The 21,538-nt window shown below is 38.2% G+C and overlaps 1 protein-coding gene and 1 long non-coding RNA gene across 2 annotated transcripts in view; one reads left to right on the forward strand and one right to left on the reverse strand.

Annotated features, from left to right (window-relative positions):
- Positions 1 to 9,175: 9,175 nt before the first annotated feature.
- On the forward strand, positions 9,176 to 13,416 carry LOC311444988 (parvalbumin, thymic). The gene is made up of 5 exons (XM_084536540.1): positions 9,176 to 9,239; positions 10,485 to 10,552; positions 11,345 to 11,477; positions 11,759 to 11,868; positions 13,181 to 13,416. Exons 2-5 carry the CDS (start codon positions 10,492 to 10,494, stop codon positions 13,204 to 13,206), a joined length of 330 nt encoding a protein of 109 aa, XP_084392666.1. The 5' UTR covers positions 9,176 to 9,239; positions 10,485 to 10,491; the 3' UTR covers positions 13,207 to 13,416.
- Positions 10,431 to 21,538, reverse strand: part of LOC311444990 — a 28,151-nt gene continuing 17,043 nt past the window's right edge. Inside the window, exon 4 of the long non-coding RNA XR_014698155.1 lies at positions 10,431 to 11,404. This is a non-coding gene — a long non-coding RNA (uncharacterized lncRNA). The remainder of the gene's footprint in view (positions 11,405 to 21,538) is intronic.

Consider the following 21,538-nt stretch of genomic DNA (forward strand, 5'->3'; position numbering starts at 1 on the left):
GACCTGGCATTCCCATGATACTTTGGGGTATGGAGGCAGAGTGTATTACCCAAACACAGAACTAGTGTTTTTGTTAAATATAGCCCAAAACTCTTGCTATGCTTGCAAGTATGCGTCAGCTTTATCTGCATTGACCACTGTAATTTTACACCCTGTCAGGGATCTGTAAAAACAGTCTTAACATGAACTAGGTCTGTTTAGCTTCCTCCAGAGTCTGCCCTTTTAGAAAACCCTGGGGCTGGAGTAATAGTGCTGGTCTTTTTAAAGTTTTGCACATTTTACTGCATCAAGACAGTGCTGCGTGCGTTGTGAGCAGCAGCACAAGCAAGGGGAGTTCTTTACTACAGCTTATCCAGCTTTGCTCTGTATAGGCATAGTGGGCGTAAGGCACATGATCCTCAGAGACTTGAGTTTTGAAAAAGCCACTTAAAGAGTCCTAGAAAAATTTCACATTTTCACTTACAATTTTGTTTTGGAGGATTTCCCCAAAGCAAAAGGGATCTGTTAAGCTTCTTTTATTTTCTACCGAATTGCATACTAATAATGAATTACTTCAAGTAACAGCAAAAAGTAAGAACATTCAAGACACTGTCACTTAATCCTGAGGTTTCTAATACTGATGCCACTATCTTTTCAATTAAATCCTCTTCCATGATCAGGTAAACAAGTCTGTTGTTAGTCACCAAGTCTGCATGGTTCTCTTAAGAATGGTGCTAAAACCACCATGGGGATTTTGGGTCAGCTGAGACACAGGATATCTGATCCTGCAGGTCCTAACTGGAATTTCCTTCGTAGCTGAAACAGTAGAGGACAAGCTGAATTATCAAATTCATCAGACAACTTAAAATGGTCCGAAATTAAGTGGTGGAGTTAAACATATTGATTTGCTTTTACTAAGCTGGAATACAGGGAAAGAAAGACCATTTTGAAAACATGGTTTGAATCAGAATTAATTCAATTCCAAATGGAGTTAACAAAAATTTTCATGTTCAGCCTTTTTCACCATAACGCTTTTCAAAATAGTCAGGAAAGAGACATACATACATATGTACAAACTGCACATTTGCCACTGTAATTGTGAACATTTCTCATCTATAATTCTGTGTTTTTCTAATCTCTTGCATCTGCTCCACATGTGTTCAGCATTTCAAGGACACAGACAGTTTAATAACTAACTTTGCTCAGTTCCGAATTTCTGACACCAAGCACATGTCATTACAGGCAAGTACATTGGGGTATTTAGTCTTAATCCTACTGCATAGAGCGGAACTGCAAAATTGTTGTAGCAACCAACCTACAGCCCACTGCCCACACTGGGAAGTAGGCAAGGGGAGCTCGCTTTGGGGAAACTAACTGCTGCTCTATTTTGATGGGTCTTACGCAGATTCTTTTATAGAAACAAGAAAATACTCAAACTCTCTTCAGTTATATGTCATGAGACAATATCTCAAAAGAGACTGCTCTTTTGAGCAAGCTGAATTTTGGGTATACATTTCTTTCCGGAGGCACCCTGCGCAGCTGAACGTGGCTGTGTGATGTTGGCTCCCGAGCTGCACAGAGCCAGCTGCCACCTCCGCAAGCTGCCGTGGCCTCTGACTGGGGTTACTGTCGTCGCTGAGACCCCGAAGGATTTCCAAAGTGCTGCAGCCTCATCCCAGAGTCAGCACAGGCGACACTCCAGGGTGCTGTCTTCAGGAAGTTTATGGATATTACCCCCAATAAAAGCAAATGTGGAAAGGGAGTTAAAACTTTTCTACTTCTAAAGATGGGATTTGTATTTTGCATTTTACTGTCTGGTTTTCTTTCTCTAATAGCTGTCTTGATATTTTGCAATTGACGTTGTTTACACAGCTTTCTTTGGAAAACTCTAGGGGGTTGCTGAAGAACTGGCAGAATTAGGATACCAAGATACAATGAAAGCGATGCCTGATTATCAGACCATGATTTCCATACTTGTAGTTTTAAAACTGGGTGAAATCCAATCCCACTCACCAAAAGAAATCCTCCTTTCAGAAGGCAACCCGCTGGCCATGTCAGCAGAAGATGAGCTCCCATGTTTTTCTTTGATCCATTTATATCACTTAGCTAAATGCTGTCCATAAACCTAAGATCTAAATAGAAGTGTATTCTGCAAATAAATGCAATTACAGAAAATGTTCAGGCAATGCTTGGCTGGTCACCTCTACAGGGAAGTTACTCCCCCTCAGACCCGTCAGAGACACTGCTCATCAGAAAGCTCTCTAGAGCATCTCCATCAAAACAGAACTGGCTGACAAAGATTAAGCTGATCATCTCAGCTGCCTGCTTCCATAAAGGCACTCACATAATTGCTTGTAGGTATTATAATTTAAGGTTGGTTTATATACCAACTTCAACAAGGCTTAGAAAAACTTTCAAACATTATTCAGTGGATGCTCATCTGTTTTGTAATAGCTACATATTTAATAGAAAAATACGCTTGGTTACCCAAATATTCATGAACTTTAAAACCATGTTTAATTTTGTACTTTTCTCCAAAGCATGACTTGAGTTCTTCTACTAGTTCTAATAATGCATACACTTTAATTCCTATGCCAAAAAAATTCCATCATTTATAACCAGAAGCATTCATAATTTAAATGACTGTCTCTGCTGTTGATGACACCATCAATTATAAAGTTACACGATGGGGAAAATCTTCTGCACTGATTAGCACACATTTTTTAACATCACTGTTAAGTAAAGTTTTATATAGCTGTATCTTCTGGGAAACAGTAAGGATTTGGCAATCTGAAATTACCTTACCATGGTATTCTAGGATATCAGCTTTGAAACACAGCTTAGTAAGGGCTTCACATTTCTTATGATAATCAAACTTCAGGAACATCACATTTTGCACAGGAATATTTGACATTCTAGCAAAAAAATTTAGGTGCTGAATTTTGCCGAGAACTACAGTTTGTATAGCCCACCTCAGCATTGCATGCGACACACAATACATTTGCAAAAATTTGGTCTTACTTCTCAAATTCAACAAAGCATTTAAGCATGCATTCTACTTAGCACCTGCTTCCATCCACCTCTACTTGGAGAAGGACAAGCCAACATGGAGAATTCAAGAATCAGCAAAATGTCTTCTGTTCTCACCTTCTGGATTTTCAAATCTGGAGGTTACTATTCAGTATATCCAAACACAGAAGTTAAAAACTAATGTGCCAAAATCCTTCAAAAATCGTAAGATTCATAAAAGAATCTCAAGAGTCTTGTTCATCTATTTGTTGTCTATGCATTACAACACCACTCTGCGAGTTGTCTCAGAGAATAATAGATGCAGACAGGCATCTCCCCACCTGCAGCGGGCAGGCGGTGTCCTCTGTGAGCTCATGATCAGTTTCTGCACATTTCAAGGACATTTTCTGCTGTAAGAGCTACTCACTTACAGCCATCCCTGAGTTTCTGCTTAGGAGACAGGTCTCCTGCTCTAGAGCTTTACTTAGCATTTTGCTCCTAAGTTTCCAGGTTAGTACAATTCCTTTCTAAATGTATGCTTTTAGTAAAGTGCAATTGGTGCTATAATCCAGCTCAGCTGGAGGACATTAAATTCTAAGAAAAAATGTTATGTGCATTTATTGCTGGAATACAATAAATGTATTCTCTGTTCAGAGCAACAGATTTGAAGTGATTAAATTTACACCTACTGACTACAGCAATTTGTTAATAGGATCCATAGTGAATATACTGTAGTTTGTAAAAAATGAATAATAAGAACTCACAATTTCTGTTTGTGTTATTCTGTAGGATACAATAAAGCTTGAAATTGCTGGAATATCTGGACACTGGTATTACTCAGGAACTACAGGACAAATGCAGCCCTGCATAGGAAGAACGATGCCCTTTTCCATCTTTTCATCCCACCGATCCCCTAAATATTTGAACAATGGGATGGCTTTATTGATGCACCACTTGATTAAGCCAGGCTTACCTCTCAAACGTAAATGAATTCTTGTTTGTAAAGACCTAATGCTTTCATATCTGATGCCATTACGTCTCTAGTACCAACTACCGTATTAATTCAGCTTACTTTTCTACAGTTCTCATTATTGCCAGTGCTTTGCTGTTGACAACGTCCACTGTCTAACAAGGGAAGAATGGATCCTTCTGAGCTCCTGAGTCTGAGTGCATGGCCTGGAGACACGAACTCTGCATTTGGACAATACCCAAACACACATCAGCCCCTTTATCATGCTCTAGTTTCCATAGAACAGAAGCCTGAGCACACAGCCTGGCCTGGAGCAGTGGCAAGCTGTGAGCAGTTCTTGATCTCTGCAAACGAAGGAGCACAGGTTATCACTCCTCACCAGGCACCTATAAATCAGACTGGGTATGGGCTTTGCACACAGGAAAAACATCTCTGAGAGTCAATTTTATGTCAGTTAGCACTTAAGTTTTTTGAAACCTATATATCCTTGAAATATATATATATATCCTTGGCAAGCAGCTCTGCCAGAAAAATCAAAGGCACTGCATTGTTCAGCAACATCCGTACTAGATTAGTATATGCGTGAATAATGACCCAATTCTTATTTCGTACTCCTGTAATTACGTAACTGCAAGGGGCTGTTTCTCTTTCCAGTGGTATACGCTGTTTACACTGCGTGAGAAGGAATAAACAAGAATATACAGGCAGGCTCCAAAACATCTGAGTTAATTTCAAACATCTGAAAGCCTGCTGCAACTGATGATTATTTATAGTGCATATAAACCGTAGTTAAGCACAACTGCACCAGGCTACACAGTGTAAAAACACAGCCCAGTGATAACTCCTGTAACAAGCACCTCTCTAGGGTTGTTCATGGTTGACAGTTGCAGAACATTGCACAAGAAAACAATACAGCAGACGAAATATTGAACACAACTTCTGTTTTTTGCATATATCTTCTCTTCCAACTTAGCTAGAAAAGATTGCTTTGACAGAACTGATTTTACTTTCTACTCAAAAAGCATGATTACCCTACACATACATTTTTATTGGCGATTTTATGAGGATAATTCCAAAAATAGGTAACCTTTTTGCTTTAGAACTTACATAGAAAAATTACTTATTTTACATGCTTTCTGATGTTGCTGCATGTAATTTTAAACTATTGAAAGAATCATCTGATGGTTCAAGTACTCTTTCCATTTATGAATGATTCCATCAGGTTTAATAGATCCAGGAATCTAGCAGTTCAGGAGTCATTCTATGTGACTTCCTTCTTCAGAAAAAAAAATAAAATTGTTTTTGCATCACCACATGGGCATTTTCAGAAAGAAACAGAAATGGAAACTACTTTTTTGTAATTCATTTAACTGTGTAAAAATACAACAAATGTTATTTGGTATGTTACCCAGGTACAGCCTCCCTACCCCATAGCAGCAGTTTTGGCATTCTTCTTTTTCAGCATTTTACTGAAAAGTAGTCAGAAGTTGTCCATAGATGTTAGTTTAAGTAATACATACCTAAAGTCATTTACAACTATTTCCAAATCTCTCCAAGAGCTAGAATGTTCAAGTTCCTAGAATGACAGCAGCGTGATGCATTAATGCAATTACACTAAATTACATTCATACAATTTCTTTCATCTCACATATTCCTAAAGCAAATGACAAGCTGACTGGATATCTCCCTTGCACTATGCAATGTCATTCTTCACATGCAATAGGTTATACACATTATATGAGGCGATTTCTATTCCTTGACTGGTAACTATGGATATCCATATCATAGGCAGCCAGGGAAAACGATCACAAGCATATACAGAGGCACTAAATCAGATTTATTTGAATCAAAATGGGCATTCACAACTGTTTAGTGTATTTTTGTTATTCTGCTGCACACGACTCACATCAGCACTCAAAGAATAATGACAGGAATATTACAGAACAATTAGAGAAGACCTAAAATACAGCTGCTCAACCTGGGAACAGGTGCCAGAGAGGTTAAGATAAAAAATGGGAAAAATAAAAGGAGAAGAGCATTCCATTACAGAATCCTCCAGAAGTCAATAAGACTTGAGGAGAATGAAATGCCCAAGTCACAGGGTTTAAAATTGCCTTTAGTGGTGACCTGACCACCTGAAGGGGTATCTTCTCCTTATTCTTTAATACTTCCCTAGTTCCTCTCCCTGCCAAATTGGATGGTAGCTGTATTTGATGTAAGAAGGTAAAAATGACCAGACAGATGTTTTTGCAATCTCTAATGTAGGGCTTGCAACTAAAATGTTTGTTGGAGGCTGGTTGTAAATAGAGTTACATGATCCTTGTGCATTTCAGCCCGCCAGCCAGCGCACATGTTCTGGATCTCTAGTGCCCCCAATCTCACTGCAGAAGAGACTCCAAAATTCGTTGGAGTCTGAGTGCAGCTAAGCATACTAGAGCCATAAATCATTTGATGTTCATGATTTATCTTTAAAATTTCAGAGAGCAAAAGGAATCACGTTCTTACAGCCTCTTAGAAAACAAAGCACACTTTTAAAGATTGCATCCTTATGTGATGCACGTACAAAAGTTCAAATTAATGGCAGGAGTCCACAGGCATTAAGGGAAATAACAGCAATCAATGCTATTTTTAAAGGGAAGAGTGGGGGCGAGGGGTTAACATATGTGGAATTAGCTCTAGGCAAAATGAGAAGCCATTGCATCTAAAATCAAATACATTCTCTGAAATAGACACCAGAGCCCAAATTCCCATGTAGACTCCTGCAGTCCAAGAGTTTCAGCAGAATTTGGCCTTCCTCTTAACTTAGCTTCATTAGGTCATATCATGCCATCGATTTTTATGTTGGATGCCCTACTTACTTCGCATCAGTTGTTGGCACTATGTAGGCAATTTTCTGAATTGGAGGGGGAGAAAAGGGTGGTGTGTGCACAAGGGTGAGGAATTGTTTCCTATGTAGAATAAGTCATTTCTTAGAACGGTTTGAGGGGGGATAGTGATATTTGTATCCCTTCTGCCAGATGTCACTAGTGGCAACAAGAGCCAGGATTAAATATCTATCTATCAAATTCTTCCTGAAATTTTTAAGCACCAGTTGGTCAGCAACCCATTCAAAAACTGGGAAAACTGGCTATCTTCCACAGCCATTCTTAACCAACAGTTCCTCACCTAATGACAATTATCTCTGACTCTGAAACTTTTTGATGGAGGACAAACATACAGAATCTGTTAAAAGAAAACTAAACAAGAAAAAATCTTGTAGCAATACATTTGAGTGTTTATATGCAGTAAGCGAAGCAATGTCCCCTCCTTACATACTTTTACAATAGTCTTTTGTCTATTTTTCATCAGCTGCTGTCAATGTCAGATGGACTAAGGTCTCACAGACACCCCATTTGCCCCTTTTCCTGCATAACACAGCAATTTGTCAGTGTTTGTCCTCAGTGCTTGGTTAGGATTGCCCTTCATCTTAGAGGGAAATGTTTCTGAAACAGAAGAGGCTTTGATACTCCCTCCGACATTACGACAGTCTCTGCACTGTCACATCTCACTGTGCCACCACCTCAGGCTGTGATGCCAACTGCACTGTCATCCCTTGCCATCCCTCACCCCTGGCCATAATGCCATCTTGTACTCTCATCCACGACTTGTTTTCTAGTATTTTGCTGCCTGAAACCACAAATGAGATCCAAGCTGACTGGGTCCTCACCCAGTTAGGCTACACAGTTCATGAAAGAAAACTGAGATACCAAGTTGTTTCCACTATTTAAAAAAATATTAAAAGCACAAGGGAACACTTGTAAACAGCACAACAGAAAAAAAAAATCCTAAAAATGAGTTACTTAAAAGAGATCAGAAGGTAGGTTACCAAATTGCACAGACACTCCTCACACATTGTTCCCTGCAGTGATGCTGCTATCAAAATTTTTCTCTCTATTCTAAAAGCAAAGATCTTTCATGTAGGGCTCAGGAGCTTTTGTCTGAGACAGCTGGGTGGATCACAACCCCTTTGCTTCATACATACGCGACTAAACAGGATGTCAGAACCTTACAGAATTTTAAGATTTTCTCTGGAAACATACCAGACTAAATACCCTCCCCCAACCAACTGTTCCCATGGATTGACATAATATTATTTTACCTCCTGTAGCAACATATTCACTGTTGGTTTTTTCTTTTTTTTTTTTTTTTTTTAATGACAGCAAACCAGACATTCTGAGACAATCTGACTACTATTTTCCCTAAATGGCTTGCTACACAAACAGTATTTGAACAGGATATTTTTAATTTTTTTCTGTTTAGTTCTCTAATGATTAAACGCTATGACATGCAGCGTCTACAGATAAGATAGCAAGTCATTACATTTAAACATTAAAGGCATATCTTCAGAAGCTAGTACCGCTTCATTTGATCTGACTCCTCAGATCAAGCATATCAGATAGGGTGTTTTTTTCCTCTTTGCCCTACATCATGTGGAGAAGTTGGTATTTTCTGCTTAAATCAGAAGAAATTTAATATGACTCAGTCTGTTTCGTGTATGTAGCTGCTTATCTTGTTTCGTTTGCAAATATCGTATGTATTCTCTTGAGACAAAAATAGTGCAAGATGATTAGTTAGGCAAGTTCATTTGACACCATTCCCCCTTCGTGACGCTGAAATCTAAAATCTGTATATGGTATACAACTTAAAGTATATATATGCAAGCTCAGCTCTGGGAGAGCCACACAGCAAGTACTTTCCTCCCAACCAGACGGCTTCCTTATCCCATCAAGACGACCACAAAGGTAAGCTGATTAGACCCTCTGCTTTCAGAAATGCAGAAGCAAAATGCTCCCTAAATGGAAAGCACCTATGCAATTGAAATATGCATTCTTATACCAGCTTCCAGTGTGCCATAACTTTACAAGGTATCATAGAACAGAATCAGCATTCAGACTGCAGGACGCAAAAAGACAGACCGGTGCCCTTCACAAAAGCTGAGACCATGCTGCAGTTTTTAGTTTTTCCTTCAATGCTTCCCCATTTTTTATCCTGTCAGCAGTGAGAATTAGGTGAATGGCAGAGCTCCAGATTACCTTGCCTAGAACTGAGAGGGGGAAATACTTTGCACAAGAAGCCACTGGGACCAAATAATTGCTAGCAAAACAGAAGTAACTTATCTGCCTTAGCTGGAGAAGTGCTCCTTGCCATCAACACGGATTTGTCCCATTGTCTCCTTAGATCTCCTGAGACATTCAGAAAGAAACTGCAAAGACTGACAATTTCTTCTGCTGCAATCAAACAGGTACGGAGGCATCTCTTTAATATTCTGGGCAAAGTTTCAACCAATGTGTAGATCTCAAATCAACGTACAGACTATAAATAGTTATCAGCATTGATTTCCTTCTAACCAATACTGCTTTCCAAACTTAGACAGGATGGATGATGCTGTTGAAGATCAGTTAGGAATTCAGGATAAGAGATTTCTGTTCTCTTGTGGTTTGCAGAAATAACTTTTCTATGTCTCAGTCCCTCTTCCTTACTTAACATGAAGCTACCTCACAGTAACATTGCAAGTTTTAAGTTGCACCCAGTCTGCACTGGAGTATGCTACAAAACTGCAGACGCATTGATGCTGTACTCACACTACAATAACTGAGAAATTCAGGCCTTGTAGCATTTTCTACTACTTTGGCAAACAGACTGTTGCAGCTGTTGGTGGTTGACTGAAACAAAGAGTATGTTCTGTCAAATGCTGCTGTATCATAAGAAAATGCCTCCACCATTCTATTACGAATCATATTTAACTCTCAATAACTGTTCAATATACTGAAATGCCAAAGTGTGGATAAAAATCTGGTTTATTACCATCTACACCAAAACAAACAAACAACAAAACATAATTAAGACTCTTTTTTAAAAGCTATTATGAAATGTAGTCTTTTAATGATGCAGCAGCCCAGCAGACCAAATTTAGAATGTCAATATATTTATTGCGTGCAGCTGAACAGAAGATTACCCTCTGATTTTAGATTTCCTTGAAAAGAATTGATTATTGTTCATTCTACACTATTATTTTTATTCTTGTAAAGATCACTGCATTTATAGACAATAATGTCAGATTTATGTTTTTAATTTCAATTAAATTTATTCCAGATGTAGTTCTAGGGGACATACTTGGCCCTATCTTTTACTTATACTGTAAATATATGCTGAATTTAATTGAGTAATAATCCAGCTCCAAGAAAACCCACAAAGAATTCATGAAGTTTTGTGGTGCTAGCCACCTTTGATTTGCTCTCCCAGTGCAATAGAGGCATCAGATCTTCCAGAAGCCCCCCACTCCCGCATGCAGAATTCCTCCCTCATTTCCCAGCCTTAAGTGGAAGCACCTGCTGCAGACATCTGTTACAGAACGCTCCCCTTACAATTAGATGAATAATGTCTCCCCTATCACATACTGTCACAGCAGCAACTTCAAATAGAGCCATGAAAGTGGTAGAGAAGTCATTTTAATGACTAAGTAGCTCACATTTAATTTATTTTACAGTTCAACAATGGCCATCACTGACATTCTTTCTACTAAAGATATTGAATCTGCTCTCTCCAGCTGCCAGGGTAAGGAATGGTCTCTCTTCAGCCAGAAGATGCATATCATTTTTATGTCTTAAGATGGCATGCCTGTCATTTTCCCCTTAGATTCCTTCCCTGTGAGATCTTATTGTGGCTACATTAAAGTATAGCCCCTTGAATTCAGAAAGTCTTACAAGTGCACATTTGGTGGGTAACATTCCCCGAAACACGGAGAAGCAATTAAAGGGCCACAGCTTCAGTTAGTACCAAGCTGCCTCTCAATTTCTAAACCTGTCGAAGATGTAACTGGCTATCCTCGTCCTTCAAAATGTAAAGAAAAAGCCACAGCTTGCAGAATCCAATCACCAGCTGTGAATCAATGACTAGTCTCAGTTCTCTTAGAGTTCTTCCCTGGCAGGATCAAGCCTAATTTCCAAATGCTCAGCGAGCTAGTTCGAGACGGCAGCTTACTTAACTTTCTATCAAATTCTTCACCAAAGCAAAAGTGAAAATGCAATGTTAGGAGTTGGTCTGCAAGCCACAGCAGCACCCTCTAAATATTTATTATTAATTGCATGACACAGATCGCAAAGATCCTGATTTAGCAGGATGTGCATTGTAGCAGAAAATGTCAAACTAGCTGAAAGGATATGTGGCCACAGGCACAGAGTGATTAAAAAGGGAAACTATCCACTACATCATCTTCCTTGCTACACTGGGGAACAAGAGGAACAGGAGCAGGCTGATTTTTAAGAAAAGACATACATATTCCCCAGGAATACATCCAGTGGGAGCAACTTCAGGGGAAAGCGTTTAAGAGGTTTTTGTTTCTTCCAGCTGCGGATTCCTTCAATTACAAGTCATTCTTCTCCACGGTTGGTTTATCCAGCAAAACCCCTGATCAGATAAAGAAGGTTTTTGGAATCCTTGATCAAGACAATAGTGGTTTCATTGAGGAAGAAGAGCTTCAGTAAGTACTGCTCAGCTGATGTATTTCTTTGAACAGTGTAAACCTTTGAACATTCTAGGTGCCCTAGAAGAACCTTGCTGTTATTTTTAAAACAAAATGCAGTACTTCGCCTTTCCTTGAATCTGGGTGGACTTCATCAGAAATTAAGAGCAAGCATTACGTTTTTGTTTGTTTGTTTGTTTTTGGCATGAATTTAAGTTAGAAAATCAGAAATACCAACATGCCAAGGTCATTTAATAGAACAAAACTCAAGCACAGCACTCTACCCTGTTCAATTCCAGGCTGTTTCTGAAGATGTTCTCTTCAAGTGCCAGAGTCCTCACTGCTGCAGAGACCAAGGCTTTTCTGGCTGCAGGTGACATTGATGGCGATGGCAAAATTGGAGTAGAAGGTCAGACTTTTGGCAATTTCATTGAATTGATGTTTTAAAATGCATGCATTTAGCTGTGTTTAAATGGTAGAATGAAGAATGCATTACAGCAATTTGGCCTGCTACTTTCTGACACAATTTTTATACTAGCAAATAATCCTTTGTTTTCATAGCCTTATTTCTGTTTGGTCTCTATTGCAGTAAAAGCACATTTAAGCCCATTGTAGAACCTGTTCTTTCAACCCATAACAACAGTTTTGGGGTTAATTTCTACAGTGCATCTGATCCATAGACTCATTGTGAGGGATTTTTAAAACATTCTGAACATCTGTTCATTCTCTGCATTTTCATTTCAGCAGTGGATGCTTTGCACTTCTGGTCATATGCCACGTTCACTTTTAAACAACTTCCAACTACATAAATTTATTCATCTACCACTTTCCAAGGCTGGCCAGTGTTACCAAGCGGATAATTCAGTAAAGTAACACTGGTATTTTTTTATTATTATTATTTTTTTTAATCTAGAACTGCTACAAGGTGGCACATAATTTTCTGCTGGAGAACTATCTGATATTTGCAAATTTCACTGGGCAGTCCTGTGAGAAACCAAATCAAATTCCTCACAAAACCTCACAGAGATGATGTGAACCAGCCAGGATATTTCTTTTAGAAATTGCAGCAGAGGAAAATAGGGCATTAGACATCATGTATTAGAGATGAAGTCACTGAAAACAGGGCTGTCTTAGCTGAACTAGGACAGGTGGCAATAACTCCAACAGACACACGTGCTAATCTTAGCCAGAGTTTGGGAGGAGAGAGAGACACTGTTGGAGGAATTTGCTTCAGCAGCAGCTTTTGCTGCTTCTGTTTATGAGTCCCAAATAGAGCATTATATTACGCTTAGATATTAACCATCAAATTTCCCATTCTGAAGTTACGTCACTACTAATATTTTTTCTTTGGAGTAATACAATAAAAAAAAAAAAATACCCTCACATTGAAAGCTACAGGCTTGACCTAATTAATTCATTCTCTGCAGCCTTAGCTATTATCAGATTTTGTAAATGGGTTAAAGATAGTTTACTTTTAACTCAGGATTTCCTACAAATATGAATTTACACTCCTCTCTGCACATATTCTTTTTAAGGAGTGAAAAATCTGTCACGCCCCCAGAATCCCAGTTTAGCAGTAGCTTGTGCAGTGTTATAATAACTTTGGGAGCCCTCCATGGCTAGGAGTTTAGGACATTTTTATCTACCTTTTTTAAGGATGTTAATAAGCACTTTCATCTAGTTTTATTCCCTGCCTTTCTCTTTTTTTTTTTTCCTGACAGAATTCCAATCTCTGGTGCAGGCATAAGCAGCATTAGACCAAAGGCAGCCTTGGACTGACTCTTCCAATTACCTCGTCCAACAAGCACTTCGCACTCAGCATGTGTTTGTACATTTTTATATTGTTTCAGGCATTAGCAATTCCCCGTACACCAAGTTCACACACAGGATTGCTGAGAAATCTTGCAACGTACAGATGTTTTGGTGACACGGCATTGTTACGTTTCCATTGTAAAGAAGGCACTTTGTCATTTTCAACTACTCCTAGTGTTGAAATCATGGCTGGAAGATGGGACAAAAAGAAACATTTAAAAAATCTGGGGAAAAGCTTTTTTTTTTTTTTTTAATTTATTTTGGTTTTGTTTAGGTTTTCCATCTCTGTACTTTACCATGCTGACTTGCCAGACACAGTTTTGATGTTCTTAAACAATATGACATCTTTGAAAGCTTAATTGTCCTGATTTTGTTGAGTTTTATTTCTACTTAGTTCTCTGATCCTTTAGGAAAAGCAATGCTAACAAGATAGCCAAAAATAATTTATATTCAGTTCCAGACCTGAGACTCTGAGAAAAAATTTAAGAGGAGCTGACACATAGCTCAAAGCATGGAATAAATTTGTGGGTAATTTTACAAAATGAAGTACTAGGCTACAGCATACATCGTCAGAAAGTGTTTATAACCTAAAACGTAACTCTCCCTCAAGAAGATTTATCTTTCATGAAACCTAAGGCAGCTGTGAGACAGAGGAGAAGGTTCTAATCCCACATCTGACACTGTCACAAGTCACACTGCCTTGATGACATGGGCCAGGCCTGGAGGTTTTTTTTGTTAATCATGAGCATGTTGCTTGTTACCTCTTCATACCTACTAAACAATAATACTTTGTCACATTTGTGAATGTCTGTGTTCACTACGGATGAAAAACAGCCAGCCTTGCTATTTGATTATCTTAAAGTGAAGCAGAGTACAAATACTATCTGTCTTATGCAGCTAAGTAACAGCCATTACTCAATTATTTCATTTATTATAATGAATAATCATCTATATAACCCATTATATTAGCAATTTACGTAAGTATGAAAATTACAAAGAACTAGTCTTTCCTTTGGTAAGTGTCTTACATGGTTTAGAGCTAGTTAGAGCATTGTTTTCATTAACGAACAAAGTAAATATTATTCATGGCTAAATGCAGAGTTCAGTAGACTGAGTAGATGCTGTGCATTTCTGGATGAGTGGGTTGGAAATTTCCCCATCAACATTTAGTTGAGACCTCTCCCATCTACCATGACTTGGTTCCAGCTCAGAAGTAGACTGTCATTTTAATCCTCCCTGCTGAAACTGGGTGATAATTATAACATAATTTGGCAGCTGTTTTGAAGAAGAGCAGAAACAAAGCCTGCTGGAACTTTTATGTAACATTCAGTGCTGGCATTTCTATGAATTGCGAGATGATTATGTGAGGCAAGTGCAGCTCACTCATACCCAGGCATGTAAGAGAGCTCTTCGGCAGATTTAAGACTGTTAATGCAAAAGAGGAATTCTAGCAATCAGATTCACTGAAGCCTTGGCAGAATTATAATGAATATAAATCTTAATTCTATCCCCAGTGCCTTTGATGTTAAATCTGGGCTTAAATTATAGCTGCTGTTAAATAGAGCACTGAAATATTTTGCATAATGATGAGACTAGTGGTTCCTTTTACCTTATTCATTTTCCTATCTGCTGAAGAAACAAGCCAGAGCAATCCAGACCTGCAGCAGCATACAGATATAACACACACATTAGCTCTTCACACTGCTAATCATTAAAATATCATGTCATTAATTCACAAGCAGATGGCACACACAATACACTAAGTGACAAGCCTGACATTTTATTCGTTGCACACATGAAAGTCTCATGTGGAATGCAAGAAATGCAAGACTATCCTGCATTTCAGAGATGTTAAACAACTGTACATCAGTCCCTTCTGTTGCCACAAGAGGGGAATTAAGTACTTCTATGAATTAGGCAATTTTCACACATACTGCAACTTTAAGTAAAACTTAGAGAACTTTCTTCATCAGAAAATCCATCCTTCTTAAAACAGTAACTCCCAGTAACAAGACGAGTTTTAAATTTTACTGAAGCCGTCCAGCCATTTCATTAAGAAATTACAGTAAAACTCTAAGTCCTCAATTTTTAAAAAAGCTCATAGCCTGTTCATCAAAAACAATGCTTGGGTCCCTGTTAAATCTTCTGCTGGCCCTAGGAAGCACATTTTTAGAGCTGAACTAAATTAGAAGAGAATAAATTCCAAAAAGAGGAAACAACTTCTTTTGTGTGACAGACATTAACAAATGAAAACAATACTGCTCATCTTCCATTTAAAGACATACTTTTACCAAGTATGGCACTACACAGACATGTAAGTGCCAACAGCAATCGACTACACAGAAAACTGAAAAATCATCCTTAACCTTTATTCTATATCCCAGATGATGCACCCAAGGAACGTACCAATTGTCACTTAATGCCCGTTGCTTTGTAGCATATTGTCACAGAATAAACCAAGCAGCAGATGTAAAAGGAAAGATCACATCATTCATTCACCAAACTACAGAAATTTATAAAAACATCTGTAAAGTAAAATTTTCTCGGAAGGTTCATTTAAATTAGTTTAAGTTCAGCCGGTGGCAGCCTTCAATTTTTTTTTTAGGGAATAGCAAGGAGTGGTCTCTGGACTTCACACTGCCATAGTGCTAGAGAAAACCTTTGTTTGCAGGATGTCTATATGGATGCCATCTTAAGTAGCAAAGAGACGAATGGTGATTTCACAATGTTACCACAACCAAGGCACAGGATCACAGAGTAATCTATGCCACAAGAGAGTTCTGGTGGTCACTAGTGCAATCCCCTGACCACAGGGCCAACTTAGATCATACTGCGCTAAGATGAGTTTGAGTATCTTCAAACATGGAGGCTCTATAACCTCTCTGATCAACCTGCTAAGTAAGGATTAAATCCTCTGCATCAAGCTTTTATGAATAAAGTACACAAATAAAACACTGATGAGCACACAGTTAAAACCCATATTCTATTATACATTGTTTATGCTACATCAAATCAGAAAGGATCTAACAACACCCCGCATAACACACCGATAATCTGTTCTCGGTTTCTAGAGTAATTCCATCCTACTCAGTGTAATACTGCTTCTTAATTCCCAGCATGAAGGAAATTTTGTTTATATGTTTTACCTCCACTTAAGACAATTCATTATTGACCCAAAACACAAGCAGCAGATCTGGGTCCCACTGAGCCCAATGACTGAGTTTTCAAACACACCTCAGCTGCATACATAGTCCCCTCGTTACCATTAGGAACAGTTTAATCTCTAATCCTCCCAATACCTCTTGCGAAATAAAGACTTACTATGCTCTCTTAAAGTGGGAAATCAATACATTTTGAATCAAAGAATTTTGATCATCCTACACAAGCTCTTACAAGAAGGATGTGGCGGGTCAGGGTTTGGAAACCTATTCTCAAAACCCAGGCTATTGCTCCAGACACTGAATGTACCATCTCTCAAACTAAAATTTGGTTTGTCCTGATAAAGAAGGGATAAAGGAGCAGAACCATGCTTGCAAAGATAAAATCTCCTGATATATGGAAGCTGGCTGCCTAGTAACTCTTATGTTGCTAGGGAATACTCCAAGTAATTTTACCACCACACTATTCGTTTGGAAATCACGACCTAGGGCCATTTGTAAACTACAGATTCAGTTTCAGTTCTCCAACTGTTCAAAATCTGGCGTTCATTTTCTAACAAGAGGAATGAGAGAGCACAGAAAGGGCAAGGGGATGTCAGAACATTTGTTACATGCACAGACTGGTAAAGTTTCTTCTTTGAATTAGCAGCCAGCCCATGTGGAAAATCTTTGATGCAGCATCATCAGAGGCGCCTGGAGCCCTTCACCCAGTGTGGGCAGAGGGGGCCAAGGCTGGATTCATTTCCTGGAATGGGTTACCGAAATAGATACATCTTGATTAAATCCCTGAACAGACACGTACATAACATTTTTATGCTTAGTTGCTTGTATTTTTACAACATTATAATAAGTGGGTGCAGTGGAATCTGAACTTATTCAGTGTTCGTATTTTATGAAACTGAATTTCCACGTTACTTTTGCTTGCAAGCACACACAGAAAACATTAGGCTGGTATGGACTTTCAGGAAAACTTTCTGCACAGAAGGCCTAAGGAGCACACTGTCGAAGAGATGGGATATGGTTGCTCAATAACTTTTGATTTGCTTATCAACAGGTCTTATACTCATGAAAACAAGAAAATCAGAGCTTCTGTGTATCAAGCTGCAGAAAAGAAAATCAAATTACCACATTGGTAACTATATAAATTTATATTTTGCAGTCTTTCAGTTGTGGTTTGGTAAATTAGATTTTTTTATTTTAAATATCAGTTCTTTCCCCTTCTATTCCTTCCCTATGAATGCCCACCTGTGAACCCATTCTCATTGTTTTTTGGTTCCCTCTCATCCAAAATAATCCTGGAGATTTCATGGCTGCACACAACTGTCTTTGGTGCCATCTACAGGCAAACTCTAATCAACTACATAAACACTCAAAAAGTTGTATCAATAAATGCTTTGTAATCTCAGCATGGTCTTCTGACAAGAACTGCTTCTTGAATGCTCAGAAATTCCAGCACAATTATTAGAGAATTATATGGAATCTCTGATCCCATGCCATATTCTCAATTATTTCCTAGGAATTTGACCCAAAGGCAAAACTAGATTCCCAGACAGAAAGACTGGATCATTAAATTTATATATTCTCCAGTTCAGGATAAAAAGTCTTTAAAAATAACTTGCTCAGTTACTTTTATACAGTCCAGAAAGCTTTGCTTTCACAATGTTAAATTTACCATATAGCATAGGTTTAGAATAACACTCCTTGCCTGACTTCATCTTTTGAAGAAACAATCCAAGAAAAACTAAGAAGTGCAAGATGAAGCTTTGTCTGTATTTCCACGTATATGACTGCTGAGAGAAAAGACAGCAGCTTTATGTTACATTGACCAGGTGTTAGGATTTATGTTATATGTAATGGCATTACTCAAAGACTATCTAAACCTACAACAGTACTCTATGCATATCTATAAATATGTGGGTGTATAATGTTCACCCACAGCTTTTTACACCATTTTAATTTCAGCCTTTTCTCAAGGCCACTGAGTTCGAACAGATTTCATTAGATTGCCAAATGGAGGACCCAGCAAGAAAAAAGTTACAGCTTGTGCTTGGCCAGTGGTCAAATCCTTATGGAAATATATCTTCTCAATACAGAAAAGAAGAACCAAATATTACTGATTCCATTGCTCACATCTTCACTTCTTACCTTTAACTGGTGCGTAGTGCTTTGTGCTGCTGAATGACTGACAACCATCATACTATAAATGGACACATTTACTATTATGATTTAAAATGTGTACCATGTAGTGAATTAATACTGAGCAAAACGTCTTCAGTATTAAACTTTTATAGTCTGACGTACATATTGCAGTAATTGGGTAACCAACCTTTATGTATGAGCTTATTAAAAATACCTCGGGCTGATTTACAATGACAAGTTTTATCTACATGAGATTCTACTTGCATGTCAGTTATTCTTACTACATTTGTATCATCGTAGCATTATTTGAAGATTATTAAGGCAATTACAGGAGTAATGCTTCATGGGCAATTAGTGTCAGGATTGGACGCTTGGAAGTCAAGATCTACAATGAAGATGTCCATTTGCAGCTATCATTTCAGTAGAAAAAAAAGTTCATTCACAGCTCAAAAATCACTCACTAGACTATAAATAAGTGCAAGTGAGACGATTTACTTTGATGTCACCACCTCATATATTGTGTAAAACACCATGCACATTCCTTTGGGATATAAATATCAATCTGATTAGCTAGCAGGTCTTGTTAGCCACAGTAACTTATCCCCTAGGGTATGTGAGCCATCACGTGGCTCCAGGACTTCTGTAAAAGGTCAAGAGAGCTTAACTGAGATCTGTATAAGTCATTATCTCTGTCATCTGAAAAATAATCAAGTCAAGAGGACTCTGCAGACCTTAAAGATTTTTCTGTTCTTGGTGTGCGAAAAACTAAGCAGCAAGGTGAACTGAATCTTTCCTCTGGGAGCTTTTCAAGTCATCCCAACAATCCATGCAAAAAAAGCATGGAAATAACCAAAGATTCCACAATGTCATGCGGTTCTATAAATACATTTGGTTTCATCCTCAGCTTGTGCACCTGAAGCCATAACTAGAGATAACACCAAAGCAGATGCACTGCGGATGGAATAGCCTGCTCCTGCAGGGCAGCTCCCTTGGCTTGCGCTGGGACCTACATTCCAAGTGTCCCACTAATCAAACCTGGCTGCCCATGAGGCAGCGTCAAAGGCTGATAGAGCAAGATCAATGTGAACAAGATAATTGTGAACTCTACCTAATGTTATTTATCATTTTACAGTAGCATGGCTCTTGCTGACAGAAGCTGAAATTGCTGCTGGCCTACAGAGTTGCCAAGGTAAACTTTAACTTTTAATTTTATTTTTTTCCGGTTTATATATCAAATTCGTCTTTATGTGTTATGATTCAAGACCCTCTTCTTTTCCTACCCTTAGTCTCACCAAAGAAGGAAGATTTTCCACTGAGTTCAAAAGGATTTCATAAAGAAATTCTGAAATAGTTGGAAGGATTGAATCAGGCTTAAATTTTTACAGCTATTACCAACAACTAACTCCAAACGCTTTCATGACTGAAGTATGTCTCACATCTTTTTCCTCTCATCTTTAAGACTTTTCCTGCAGAACTTCTCAGCCAGTGCCAGAGCTTTGACTGATGCTGAGCCCACGGCATTCCTGGCAGCAGGTGACAGGGATGGAGATGGTAAAATCGGAGAGGATGGTAAGACTCCCTTTATGGAATGGAGTAATACCTGCTGTTGAGACTTCCTAGTGACTAGCTCTAGGCAGCTGCCATGCTCCCTACGCTGGCTGTTACAGATCTGATTCTGAGGTGCTCAGCTCTGCTCCATCGTAAAAAGGATTTAACACAGGACTGTGTTTGTATTTTGCCCACAGCTCTACGTAGTCAGTCCCTTTTTTCACCTGCAGAGATTTCAGAACTGGAATACAAGCTTATATTTATAAAAACTTAGTATATAATTTCATTGCTTTGTTATTGAACTATTGATATGACAATTAAATGCAACATTTTTTATGTTTTAAATATCTATTATGAGTACACAATATGGTACATTTAAGGAATGATTATCAGATAAGAGATACAGAAAATACTTTTCTGAAGATGCAGTTATAACATATGGTGTCATTTTACTGTTCTTTTCTTTCTTTTTCAGAGTTTCAAGCCCTCGTCAAATCTTAACAGACACTCAAAAAAAAAAGACTAATATCTGTGCCAAGAACAATCTTTCCCATTGGAAGCACATTATTTATTTATACATTTTGTACCTTGAAAGGTCACGAGCAATTATTAGCGCGTGACTGCGTATTGCTAAAAAACATATGAAGTAGCATAAGAGCGTAAGTACTACTTAAACAATGTTCCCCAATGTTTTAAGCAGAAGCTCGTTATACCACTGGGAGACTGAATGGGAGTCCACTCTGTTCATCTGAATTTTGGTCTTTACAGACCCTAGTAAAAATGTTAAGAGCAGGAGAAATCAAAAGCATCTCTGTGGGCCATTTAATTTTCAACATTTGCATAATAGCTAGCATATGCTGTAAAAAACTTGAATTAATAAAATTTCTGGGTATAAAAATTGATTATGCTAACTGGTGATATTATACTTGCATATTCAAGAGACGTATTTAATAAACCATATGTTTTTACGTCATTCTTTATGCAACTGATTATGCTTCATAAACTAATTAAATGACAGGACTTAGTGTTAATTAAGCTGTTAATTTTAATAAAAGATCAAGTGGATCAAGATGAATCCAGATTACTGAAGCAGAAATACATTTACAATTCTGCCAGGAATAACTCATCTTCACGTCCACCTGATGGCACTATTGCTCCACTTGAAAGAAGTTAAATCAGTGTTCTGTTCGAATTAATTCAAGCCAGAACATTACTAGTATCCCGTCTGTCCGCTTATGTTTATGACTCAGTTTTGCCAGATTAAATTATCTCTGAACACAGAACGATAAAATTTTTGTTTTACAAAGGAGTGGACCCTGTCCCTCAGAATCTGGGACCTGGATGAAAGTCAGAAGTAAGGTCTGTGGTGCTGGTTTGCATCAGGAGAATATTTTTTGGTGGGTCCACTGAGGACACTGAATC

This window comes from Aythya ferina (genome assembly GCF_964211825.1).
Source record: "Aythya ferina genome assembly, chromosome: 15".
In the NCBI taxonomy this organism is placed as follows: domain Eukaryota; kingdom Metazoa; phylum Chordata; class Aves; order Anseriformes; family Anatidae; genus Aythya; species Aythya ferina.

Excerpts from the sequence above, each read along its gene's own strand:
- LOC311444988 (XM_084536540.1), top strand. The coding sequence starts at position 10,492 with ATGGCCATCACTGACATTCTTTCTACTAAAGATATTGAATCTGCTCTC. Across the intron at positions 10,553-11,344 it reads TGCTCTCTCCAGCTGCCAGG|CTGCGGATTCCTTCAATTAC; the intron begins GTAAGGAATGGT and ends TGTTTCTTCCAG. Across the intron at positions 11,478-11,758 it reads ATTGAGGAAGAAGAGCTTCA|GCTGTTTCTGAAGATGTTCT; the intron begins GTAAGTACTGCT and ends GTTCAATTCCAG.